Here is a 12,964-nt window from a genome sequence, read left to right as displayed (position 1 = left end):
TAGAGGAGAGGAGATCAATGGGAAATCCTTGGTGGATGGAAGAGGCGGTGGTGGATAGGATTGAGGTTTGGTTGACAGGGGCTTCGTCAGAGACGAGGGCGGTGGTACAAGGTAAGTTTTCCCCGGGCGAGTGCCAGGACGCTGTGGGCAATTGGCATTCCAGGCGTGGTGACTGCCATGGCAATTGACGCACCGTGGAATAACTGGGATTTTGTTCTGAATTTCGATTTGCATTCCACTGTTTCGTGAGGACCTGCACAGAAACCGCAGGCGACCATCCTCGTGCACTCCCAGGTGCGGTGTTTCCACGATTGGCAACGACCACAGATCTTCGGGGTTCCGATAAATCGGTCGAGAGGACAGTTGTGAATTGGTCCTACATTCACCTTCGGGGGGAGGGGGGCCACCCACCAGCCGATGAGTTCGTTGGATGGACGTTTGGAGACCGGGTTGATGCGGCGTTCCATGTCCAGTAGTTGTGGGAGAAGAGGGCGAAGATCGTCGATAGGGATCTCCCAGGGTACGTGGCGAACCATTACCTTGGTACGACGAGTTTCTGGGGTGATGATGGTGAACTTCAGCATCACCTCCCCCTGGGGAGCAGGAAAGCCCACCTGAGTGAGCAGGCGTACTGTCTCGTCCATTTGTGTGGTGACTATCACGGCTGTGGGACCTCGGCGGAGGCGAAGTGTTGAGTCCTGAAGTGGAGAGCAGTGACGGAAGAACCAGGTCGTCCGTGTGCTCAGAGGCAAGTCCCGAGGGAAGGCGAGACGACGAAGGCGCGACGGGGCAGGGAGACAAAGGGAATCCCCTATGTCCATCGTCGGCGGAGGGTCGGTCATTGAGCCACATGTAGGCTCACTTGGGGACCCCGATGACAGGAGGAGTCCACCCTCTACAGCCCTAGAAGGGGTGCAAGCGGGAGCCGTGGCCCCTGCTGGAGACCCTGACTTCTGAGGTTTCTGCTTCTTCTTTGACGTGTCTTCAAGAAGAAAGTCGTCAGCATCACTGTCACCTACTGCCGCCGTTTCCAACAAACGGGAGCGTTTAACGGCGGGCATAGGGCACGTTGGCAACACTGCAGTCAGGTGGAGTGGTAATGACGTCACTGCTACGTCACACTATCACATTGCGCATGCGCAAACTTGAAAAACTTTGCTCAGAGGGATCGGGTGGTAGGACCAGATGTTTTATCCCCAAAAAATGACAAAGTCCAAAAGTAACAAAAAAATATATGCCACTGTGCTGATAACTGGGTCTTACTGTAGTTGTCTACACAGGCTGGGATTGGTAGACTCTCTGAATTCGTCAGAAATACGAATTTTAAGGAGCAGTCTCTTACAGCCTTTGTTGACACTACGCACGCATGCGCGTTTTTTCTCGATATCATCAAGCATTTTTTTTTCGACCGCTCACATTTGATTTTAATTTCATGACCAGTTTCACAATGGCCGTGGTGGAGGTCGCTTTCGTTTGTGCTCCTACACTATTTTAAGTTTAGTGCCAAGTTTTACGAGAAAGACGATCATGCTATCCAATTCTTACGTATTCCTGGTTCTTCCACTTCTAACTAAGGTATTGTACTTTCGGACATGGCGCGCCCCAGAGTTTTTAACTACTGAAACGTTTAGGTTAGTTTAAGCTAGGCTAGGGGTCAGGTTAGGCCTACTGGGGGTCCGGGGGTTAGGTTTTGTTAGGTCAGATAACTCGTTTTTGTTTTGTCCCTCACCCAAAAACCTCGATTTCCCAGGCTCTCCCCCATTATTGTTGGGGGGAACTAGCAATTTACGCCAAAAATGAAGGTCAGATTCGTCTGAAATACACCAAACTACACTGGAAAAACATATTGGTCAACCCCTAGGGACTCGTGTCCTAAAGTAAAAATATACTAACATTTAATTAAAATGGTGATCCATGAGTCACTAGGACTCACTACAACAATATAATGGCGTCTGTTGATCATCACACTGCGATGGCGATTAAAGGGGCCACGTTTACCCATTAGAGAAAATTTATAAACCAAATTTCATTTACCTTCCTGTCGGTTATAGATGTGAAACCCTTAAGAAGTTTTCGACAAACTCGCTGCAGGAGAGATGTGCAAACTGAAGGAAAAATATCAACAAACCCCAAAACTCTCTGAAGACAGTGAACTTACAATGTAAAAGTACACGACACGTTAGTAAGTCACAATGGTTCCCAAATATAGGGGCTGTGGGACACTGGATGAACACATATGCGTGTCCTCGAGAAGCGACAAATCAAGTTTCATTTAAGTGAGTCAAGCTGTTTAGAAATGTGGGATATACTGTACATTGGTGTGGTGTCTGAGGAACCATTTGTTGACGCACTAGGCTGTACGGTCCTGCCTCGGGATTATGAGCCTTAATTTAATTTCTATTTTATTTTATTTTAGAATTAGTTACCAAAACAAATTTACATTTATAATTATCAATATATTTCATGATACGTTTTAATTTAACCCTGTGGTATTGACTACTTTCAAGAAATTGAAATATAAAAATTATCGTACCTGTGCCGAGAGCTCCAGTTGTCATCGTCTACGGCTGTGTTGGTGTTAAACAATACGTACACATCAATAATTTTCCAATATTATTTCCCCATAATGTCACTGTAGAAACATTTACAAATAAGAGTGATAAATAATTCGTTTTAAACTGCGTTAGTTTAGGGTTAAGACTACTCAATCACCACAGACGAGATGTACACCTACACTTGCGTAGAGTCAACAGGATACTGACCATCTGACATTCTCGAACCTTCGCGTCTGATTGGAGAATGAGAGGCGAGAGCAGGATAACGACCCAACGACTGCACTACATATTCGCTCACGATAACGATCATTATGTAATTTCTTAATTTCCATATATAAAATAACTATCGCCTATGTGCGTTGGATCAAATAATTGATTTTGTCACGGCTTTAAAAGTTCATTTAACTTTATTTGTCTATGGACGGGATCTCAGCTCCTTCACTTCACACGGGGCCACATTTACCAACACACATCATGAACTAGAAACTGTTTAAATATTAATAAGCATTAAGATATCCTGTAACATATCACGATGAAACCAAGTAGCGTTTTTATGTGAAACCCTGAAATAAACATTCGCCATCACTCAATCATGTTCGTCATGCTTGTTTTTATGTTGTTCCTTGAATTAATTACTACTTATGGATCATAACAGCACTTATTAAATGATTGATTAATAGACAACACAAATATACTTGTACCATTGAACAATGTATTAGTTAGGCGGTAATTACTCTAATAAATCGTCAAGTCAACACCGGGCATTTAACGGTCGACCAGGTGGGGGAAACATCATTACCACTCACACGTGATACCTTCCCTTTATAGTGCTACCATGTGCTTCTGATTTCGGATATCTAGGAATAGAAAACTTGGCTACACATATCTTAATATCTCTCTCTGGCAGTGTTTCTTTATACAGTATTTGCGAGAAGAATTACTAAGTTAATACAAAATATATTTCCGTAATGAAGTATTATTTTGATAAAGCATTGTCACCGTATATCATGCATAGATATAAACTTAATCCTGGGGTGCAGGGTCTGAATTATCGGATTCAGGCGCCACAGATAAAAACTTTCAGGCAATTCTACCGCCTTTCACATTTAATTATTATTTACTTGAATTATTATATAATATCTATACATAGGCAGCCTACATGATCCAGCATGATGTAGATATTAATTTCTTTGGATGCGAATTACACAAGACCAGTCGAAATTCGGGTCCTTGGCAGAGGTAGCTTCACTGTGGGCGGGGGGAGGGGAGGGGTGAACAGAGAAGATCACCCATGCCATAAAAGCCTACGCCCATCATGATCCCGAAGCAGGCGACGTAAACCAATTCCCTCCCCCACACACACAACCAGACCGCCTGAAATTAGATAACCCTCTCTCGTGCGGTCCATTGGCAAAATAACCTAAGTATATATATAGCACTTCCTCGCTCGGGGTGTGGCGTCCTACCATGAGAAAACTTAACCTAATGTAATAAAACTTAAGCACACTTAAACTAAGGAAAACCTAAGGTGATCGAAGCCAACCTTATGTAAATTTAACCTAACCTCACTTAACCTAAGCTAACCAAACAAACCTAACCTAACCTGACCAGAGAGTCATGGAGACGTGTAATAACTCCTCCCCTCCTTGCCCAGTGTTTACCATGGCCAGGCTCCCCGAGTATTGTGTTAGCGAGGACACACCAGGCACCACCACATCGAGATCAATCATCCCTAGTGTCCTTCAATACACTCCAGATGTAGTGTTCGCCAGGCGTTCATCTTGCCTACACTGGAGACCCCTAGATGGAGAGGAAATTTGAGGGATCACTTGAAGATTAATTCCCGTGTTTATTTCACCTGAACATTATGAACCTTTATGCTAACCTAACCTAACCTAACCTAACGTATCCTATCCTAATCTAACCAATCTTAACCTATACTAATATAACCTATCCTATTCTATCCTAACTTAACCTAACCTAACCAAACCTATTTCTCCAGGTAGCGTTAAGGTGTTTAATAAAATGGGTGAAATAAACTAGGGAGCAAATCTTCAGGTGATTCACTTATGGGGAATAGCCCTTAGAATTTTTCACCTCTTCTATACTCGCGTCTGATTTAGGGAATGTGTATGTTATATCAGAAATAGGATCGAAGTGTTATGATTGTCCAATAATTAGCCAGTGCGGTTAGTAAGTTCCCCGATGTTCCTGGGCTTTGCTTTGACAAGGCTACACAACTCGTCAACTATGGATGTAAGTGTTTTATTGGTGGTATCATATACACTTTAATTAAATTTTCACGTGGCTGTTTTAGAATTTGGTCATGCCTAGGAACGAGGATCTCTCTCTCTCTCTCTCTCTCTCTCTCTCTCTCACACACGCACGCATGCACGCCACGTAATATTGGATTACTGGAGCGACGTGTACCATCACGCAACAAGCACCACCACCATGTAGGACTGTCAGTGGTTCAGATGAGTCTTTAAGGTGACGACGCGGGAGAATATACAGTACTCGATCCTTTTTTTTAGGTTCCTTCATACGCCATCGGGTTAGATTGGGCTTGTTTCTATATGTTCCTTCAAAATGCAAGCTTGGGTCTCTCTCTCTCTCTCTCTCTCTCTCTCTCACCTAAAGCAAAATTGCAACCACTCTGTATTTCACATTTCGGTCGATTTAAGAGCAAACGATATACAATACCTGCAATTGACTACATTCCCCGCAACCTGTTTTGAACTCCACTACCAAAACCCAAAACCCTGTTGAGGTTCGAGGTGTTGGGGTTCGGAGTTTTGGGATTCGGGGTTCGGAGTTTTGGGATTCGGGGTTCGGAGTTTTGGGATTCGGGGTTCGGAGTTTTGGGATTCGGGGTTCGGAGTTTTAGGATTCGGGGTAATGGGATTAAGAGTATAGTTGGTGTTTCGTTTTAGTTATTCCACCCACTCGTTCTCTACATACCCTTAACAACTGTGGTAGTGGTGAACATAACTGACCTGAGAGTTCTATTTGGATCGGAATTGTGACCATGCTGAACGCGCTGACTGTGTGAGTGTTATACCGACGCATGGCTGAACACTGAATGCGTAAAACACTGCTGGATATCCAAACAAAAATATTATTTGCTTATTCTCGAGTCTTAGTGTAGTTCTGGCGCCATTAGGTGGTCATAAAGTTAATTAGTTGTCATAATGAAAGTGAAAATCAATTAGGGGTGTCATTAATTACGTGTTCCTTAATATTTTAGGATCAATATTTGCTAATTGTGATAAAAAAGCAACAGAGAGTAACATGGACACGAATGGCTTAAGTAGTTGTATTGAAGTGTCGTCTCTTACGGGAATTTATGGAACGATTATGTAACCAAATTTGCGTGATGGGATGATGGTAAGTGGCATGATTGATGACTGTAGCTGTATGGTTTAGTGTGATTACATTATTTCCTCAGAGTCTATTATTGATCTCTTGTTGCTTTGTTTGATAATGAGAGAATGGTCTTGGTAATAATCATGTATCAACGTAGGAAACAAATTTAACAGTGAAATGAAACGATATGAAAAATACACAGGAGGTGAAATAGAGTTTTGTTTCATAAATAACTTGATGCTCTTTTGTTTACGACCACACAAAAGATGATATTTTTCTCTAATGATTTATTTTATGTGTCTATCATAATAATTTCCTCTGATCTTGTTCTCTTTGAGTCATCTGTGTTGGCTAATAATGTTTTTTTTTTTTTAGCAAGCTGCAGCATCTGGTCTGGTAGATCTATAGGTTTCTTTGTTATGAGTATAAATACTTGGAAAAAACAAGTGACTGCTGATGTTCTGTTGGCCCTAAAGAAATCATTAAGTTTGTCATATATAAGATCAGGAATATCTACACCAATTTGCACCAATAGAATTGTATAATGAGCTGAGTTCCCGGATCATTTTAAGTCCTTCAAAAGTAATCTGATTCTTCAACTTGTTCCTCAGTATTGCGACCCAGTGCGGTGCAGCTGGTGGTGTTCTCAGCTTCACCCGACCCTCCAGGGAATAATGGAGATAAACAATATGTGTTTATAGTTATATTTGTGAAAGTTAAATCCAGAGTTGTAAAAAGTACCGAACTTTGTTACTTAAGTAAAAGTATTGTTACACTGGCAAAATGTTACTAAAGTTGAAGTAAAAGTAACTAAAGTTCAGTGTACTTAAAGAAGTAAAAAAGTACCCCATTCATAAAGTTCTCAAGTACTGAAAGTAAAAAGTAACAATACAATTATTAATTGTCTCAAATATTAAAATAAATCCACAGTAATTATAAAAACAAGTTAACAGAAGATAAAAAAAGACAGCATTACACATGTTAATTGCAGCTGCTGCTGTAACATCCCGCTGCCTTCGGATCTATTCTGTACCATATGCCTAGTGGCACAGTCTCCAACTGAGTAACACTCGCTGGGTACCGGAGGCAAACTCGAAGTAAGTTCTTTAGTATTTTTCTTGGCGTAAGACAACTGTTGGAGTGTGGGTGAGTCATTGCACTTGTGAGAATCACGACTTTTTCCTGGACTACTGAGAGTAAGGGTCTTGGAGTTCCCAGGTCCGTCTTTATCCTCTTTTTCCGGGGCCACTTCCAGGTCCTCAGGGCTGATCGGCGAAGATTGACGCACTTGTATTATACTGGAAAGGCAAAGAAAATTATAGTTGACACACAAATGTCTGTCATTAGAGACAAAAGGGATGATAGTGCTGATAATGTTGTTTATCAACTGAATCCTTTATGTTGTTGCATATTGTCTTATTATGATCATTAATATCAGTAATGAGGACAAAATCTGGCTTACATGAAGAGGACTATGATGATGGCGTTAAGCCCGGCAGCAAAGAAGAACTGGGCAGCGGGCAACACGTCGACGGTGTTGTAGTAGATCGGGGAGTAGCACGCGTAACCCAACATGGGCATCAGGCCGTTGAGAGCCGCCATCATGGCGTTGATGCGTCCTGTCAACATATTAACAGGAATTAACAGAATATTACCGACTAAAACTTTATAATATAAAGTTTCATATTATTATTATGAAACTCTTAGTACTTGAAATATACCAGTGTAAGACAATTTATTACTTGTCTGTGAGTAACACACAAACCAACAGTGGGTGTGTCCCGGGCCTGCCCTATATATTATATACTGTAATTATTAGATCACAATGCTTGTTACAAGCAGGCAGGACTTCTGGACTGTTTATCCCTTGGTGACAATGTCATCATAGTTAATAAACATATTTTTATAATTCGGGATGAAATTTTCGGCTTTTACTAATTGCATTTAAACTTATTCTTGGAGCCATGGTTTGTCAACCAGGGCCGGATTCAGGATTGGGCAAAGTGGGCAGCTGCCCAGGGGCCTCCACAATCTGGGGGCCTCCACATGTGCTGTAGTAGCTATATCAGGGCTGGTCGACTTGAAACCACATGAATGACTCCAGTCATGTCTCACTTTTGTGTGTGTGTGTGTGTGTGTGTGTGTGTGTGTGTTGGGAATTTGTACACTATCAATAAATATACAGTTAATTAAAAATTTCTCAATGTTCTAATTTCCTCAATATAACTACATATGGCTTCAAAATTCTCCAAAGAATTGTTCAAATTTCAAAATTTTCCCGGGGGGCGCTGTAAGCCCCTCGGAACTCCCAGATGTTTAGGCTCGCTTCACTCGCCACCCCACCCTCTCCGGTAGTTATAATGAGGGGGGCCTCCACAAAGAGGCTGCCCATGGGCCTCCACAGGTCTAAATCCGGCACTGTTGTCAACGTGCCTAATTTCACTCATGTGGTCTCCTGAGAGAAAGGAAGCCCATTCATGCAGCCCACTGAGAGAGAAGTAGGCCACTCAAGCGGCCCACTAATTAGCTTGGGTCACACATCATTGACCTAGAGTCTGACCTTCAGTACATCATCCAGGGATTAATTTATAATATTCAAGCCGTGATGTCAGTTGTGATTTAATGAGGTTGGTTTGTGTATTCCTTAGGCGAGGCTGTGTGTGTGTGTGTGTAGACAGGTGTGAAATAGAGCCCGCGCGTGTGTGTATGTATGTATATATTAACAGACACGGGCACCGTGTCTCACGGATCTCAGTAAAAAGTATAGTAGAAGACTGCCGCATGGTACGTGACCGCCAAGGCCCCCAAGATGGTTGCAGATCACGGATGTAAGTTGTGACATGTGTGTGTATGTGTGTGTGTAATCATAATGAGTGTGCGCACGTGTGTGGTCGCTGTGAGTAAGAGTGATAGGCGTATAAGTAGATTGTTAAGTTCACATATAAGTAGGAGTCTTGATTTTCGTTACTTAACAGAATACGGTAACACTATTATGTCTACCTTCATACTCTACAAGTGCGTCTCCACACTGCAGCTAATTCTGAGACACGCCTGTTTGACCACACTTAGGTATGTTATATGAGTTTGTATATACCATCAGTGTATCAGGGTCGTCTCCAGTGCGATACTACAGCCGCACTACCAATCTCTGGGTCATCACGTTGTATATACCATCAGTGTATCGGGGTCGTCTCCAGTGCGATACTACAGCCGCACTACCAATCTCTGGGTCATCACGTTGTATATACCATCAGTGTATCGGGGTCGTCTCCAGTGCGATACTACAGCCGCACTACCAATCTCTGGGTCATCACGTTGTATATACCATCAGTGTATCGGGGTTGTCTCCAGTGCGATACTACAGCCGCACTACCAATCTCTGGGTCATCACGCGATAGGGAGGGACGAGGTTGCGTGGCCTCAGTACAAATGGTAGTGTGGCAACTAGTAGTTGCTTTGTTAAAATCATTTCTTCTGCATATTGTCACCGATAAATGTCGTCTACTGCCACTTACTCCCTTTGTACACTTGCTGAAATGTGTTCCTACATCCCCTGTAGTAACCCGTGTCACCAAACGGCCAATCTATATGACCTATAGCAAACCTATCCACCAATCATGTCTGTCGTTACACAATCAATACCCATTCATTGGAAAACAACAATACTACTACTACAACGTTGCCGTTTGGAGACACTGGTAACCACAGGGGACGTAGAGACACATTTCCGCAACTGTACATCTAAGATCTGTGTCGTAATGTATTTTCACACTTCAGTCTCAGGTACGAGGCAATACTCATGTTAATAGTTCCTGAACTTTATGGATGCTGTTGAAATAATTGGGCTCTTTACACAAGTATGTCAAAGAACTGGTTTTCAGTGATCCTATGGAAGTCAGTGGAATGGTAAGTGATAAGGCGCCTTGAACAACAAGTTAACCCGCGATTATCAGGTTTTTTTTTATATTAGTTTAGGACAATTTAATTGATTCAACGCTCAATTTCAGTCAGTCTCCAAATTAGTTCTGCGTTAAAACGGGACCATGCAATTTTATTCAAAGCCTGGGCTCAGATTTCATGCTTATTCATCATTCCCTTTTTCATGAAATGCCACGACTTTAGAAATTGTCAGACAAAAAGTTAGTCGATGATGAGTGGAGGAAACATTACTAGGAGAGAGTTACACTTTACGAAGCACAGTGGTGGCTGGTCGTGTTCAGTAGACACCATTTACCTGGTCCACATTGTTACCCAAACTTAACTAACGTAACTTTCACTTTCCTTTCCCAATGCTTCAGTCGAGCGTTTCATCAGCCACCTTTATCTTACCAAAACCTTGAAAAAATCTTCTTTAAAATATGGAACACTAAGAGGATACGTGGAGTGTTGCGTCAATATGGAACACTAAGTGGATACGTGGAGTGTTGCATCAATATGGAACACTAAGTGGATACGTGGAGTGTTGCATCAATATGGAACACTAAGTGGATACGTGGAGTGTTGCATCATGTGCATAACCTTAAAGAATAAGTCAGTATCTACACACATTATGGGTGTTGGTGACAGCTGCTGAAAGTTATCAATATCATTATAAGACAATGTTCTCTACTCTGAATTACTCAACAGTTAAATCGATCAAGTTGCCTTTGCGATTCTTTCCTCCTGATGAATATTTGAAGATATTTTGATTTACTTATAAAGCACAAACGAGTTTCTCTATGGTCAAAGGCTTTGACCCTTAACCCTATTTTTCTCACTGAAGTAAAATGGTATTTGTTATGGAGATTCTTTAATACTTTTCTGTTTTGTTATTGAATATGACAAAAGGCGTTGATAAACTCAGAAACTAAATCTGAAAATATATTGGTACAGTTTCCTTGGCTATTTGTCACAGTGTCTGGATATGTTTTGATATATAGTCTTTTTCTTGCAAACTGCATTTGTATACATTATAGTAAAGTGTATTATGTAAATTATCACCGTGTTTATAATTATCATATTATTTTCACTCTTCATTATGTTCATATATTGCCAGACACAATCATGCACTATTCTAGAGAAAAAAGTAAGGATTTGGGTAATATTGGCTGAGCATATGGCCCCTACGCTGAGTACAAGGCCCCTATGCTCAGCACATGCTGAGAACATGACTTACGTGTGGTGGTCATGTGGCCACTATGCCCTCAGCACAAATGGGTTACATTGTGCCTGTATAGCTCTGTTAATATTCAAACAGCCTCGCATTCACAATGAGGACTTTGTATATTTCTCCGGGTCTATAAGTCCAGTTATTTGGTGTGGCTCATGTTTGTGTCTCAGCCGGTGGTAAGTCTGTGCTCACTCGTGACTCTAATGGTCTCTCTTAAACATCTTGTTGTAACGGGCCGAGTTTCCTCTTTTCAATAATTTACCATCCAGTTATTCTTTTCAATGAGTATCCCGTTTTATATACTTATCCTTCTTCAGTTCTTTACACACATACTTACTTTATATATTCTTGCTTATATTCTTATATGTTCTTTATCTCTATATACCTTATATTCTTATATATTCTTATATAAGTAACTCTTATGCTTCTCTGCTTATGTTCTCCAAGTCAATGTTCTTTCTTTTCATTTCCTGTCATATATTATGATCTCATCCATATATTTTGTTCTAGTTATATTCTAAACCATGGATTAACCTGGGAAACCATGTCTTTGTTATTACCACACTTATTATACTTACAACGGTAGCCTGCCACCACCCAGGATTTTCTAGAATATAACATCTCTTAGTTAACTGTTAGGTAGCGAGCTTCTAGGCACGTGAGTTAGTTATTTTCTGAGAACCAATGTGGGAAAGGATAGAGTGGTGATACTCGTAGACGTAGATTACTAATTCAATATTTATTAACACAGTGATTGGATAAGATGCATCTTAGATTCACTCAGACAAAACAGAACTGCAATTTGTTTCTTAAGTCATCAAACACTTCAAGAACTTATTACCTCATTAAATACCTCCAAATACTTATTACTTCAATCGACAATTGTGGTATTGTCACTCTGCCAAATGATATTCAGTACTGGGTATACACCAGATATCACTGGACCCTCAGGTCTTACCTTACCAAGTAGCAAATTAACTCTTCACTTCTTGGTTATATCATTATACTCTCAGATTATCATTTCATGGTCACTACCAATGAATACATAGCACACTGGACAACTCCACAATTATCTCAACATACAATACCTCCTGTTAATTCACAAGGAACAACATGGCACTTTTAACTCTCATTCAGTGGTTCAATACTTAACCTGGGATACTATATTTCTGCTAGTTATCCCCCAAACAAGGTACCATAATACTTAGGCCTATGTAACTGTGAGGAGTGCCCCAGGGGTAACGCTGGTCTCTACAACAAATGAAGATCGCTGTTAGGGGTCGGTTGTAGACCGACACACGCTCAGGGAGTGGGCGCCTGATTTGCGGGAAACGGACTTCCCAGTTCAGTCCTGTCGAATTAACGGCATCGTCCAACCCGGTTACCGCCCCACGTTAGCTGATGAGTATTCAGCTCAACACACTGGAGAGACGTTGAGGAAGTCACGAATGCGTAAAGGTCTAACTTCAACTATACAAAACATACGCCTGGCAACGGTTCAGACAATATCTAAATCTCTACGTTACTCGACTTAATTGGCACAGAATTCACTATGTTAACACATGAGCACTGATATTCACCAAAATTGACTAAGTTAAACTGAATTAATAGGCGGCGGGAACACACGTTAACATACCTGGAGAGACGTTGAGGAAGTCACGAATGCGTGATTCTCCCTCGTGTAGAGGTATATATGTGCACCTGCTGGGCAGCTTGGGCCTCCATATTCATACCAGAAGGGTCGATCTTACCAACAACATAACTTCTCTATCATTTTGGATCACTGTATACTTAGTTATGAACTCCGGTGTTCTTGATCAGGGTAATTTCCTATGTCTATTCATATAATCTAATCAGAGGTTGAGCTTGCCAGGAAAAGGTGGAATATACACGT

General features: G+C 41.5%; 1 protein-coding gene across 1 annotated transcript; it reads right to left on the bottom strand.

The window, feature by feature from the left end:
- Positions 1 to 6,497: 6,497 nt before the first annotated feature.
- Positions 6,498 to 8,704, bottom strand: LOC121872126. The gene is made up of 4 exons (XM_042374798.1): positions 8,668 to 8,704; positions 7,384 to 7,540; positions 6,900 to 7,219; positions 6,498 to 6,583 (listed from the first exon to the last, which is right to left on the bottom strand). The coding sequence occupies exons 1-4, from the start codon at positions 8,702 to 8,704 to the stop codon at positions 6,498 to 6,500; spliced, it is 600 nt and encodes a 199-aa protein (XP_042230732.1).
- Between the last annotated feature and the right edge of the window lie 4,260 nt (positions 8,705 to 12,964).

This window comes from Homarus americanus, unplaced genomic scaffold (assembly GCF_018991925.1).
Source record: "Homarus americanus isolate GMGI-L3 unplaced genomic scaffold, GMGI_Hamer_2.0 scaffold60095, whole genome shotgun sequence".
Classification (NCBI taxonomy): domain Eukaryota; kingdom Metazoa; phylum Arthropoda; class Malacostraca; order Decapoda; family Nephropidae; genus Homarus; species Homarus americanus.
The sequence above is the reverse complement of the archived record's forward strand: the minus strand, read 5'-3'. Positions and strand labels throughout refer to the sequence as shown.

Bases quoted from the DNA above. Each gene is read 5' to 3' on its own strand.
- LOC121872126 (XM_042374798.1), bottom strand. From the start codon at position 8,704: ATGCGGCAGTCTTCTACTATACTTTTTACTGAGATCC. The intron at 7,541-8,667 runs GTGAGACACGGT...ATATGTTGACAG, and splicing joins TATACTTTTTACTGAGATCC to GACGCATCAACGCCATGATG. The intron at 7,220-7,383 runs GTAAGCCAGATT...TTGCCTTTCCAG, and splicing joins ATCATCATAGTCCTCTTCAT to TATAATACAAGTGCGTCAAT.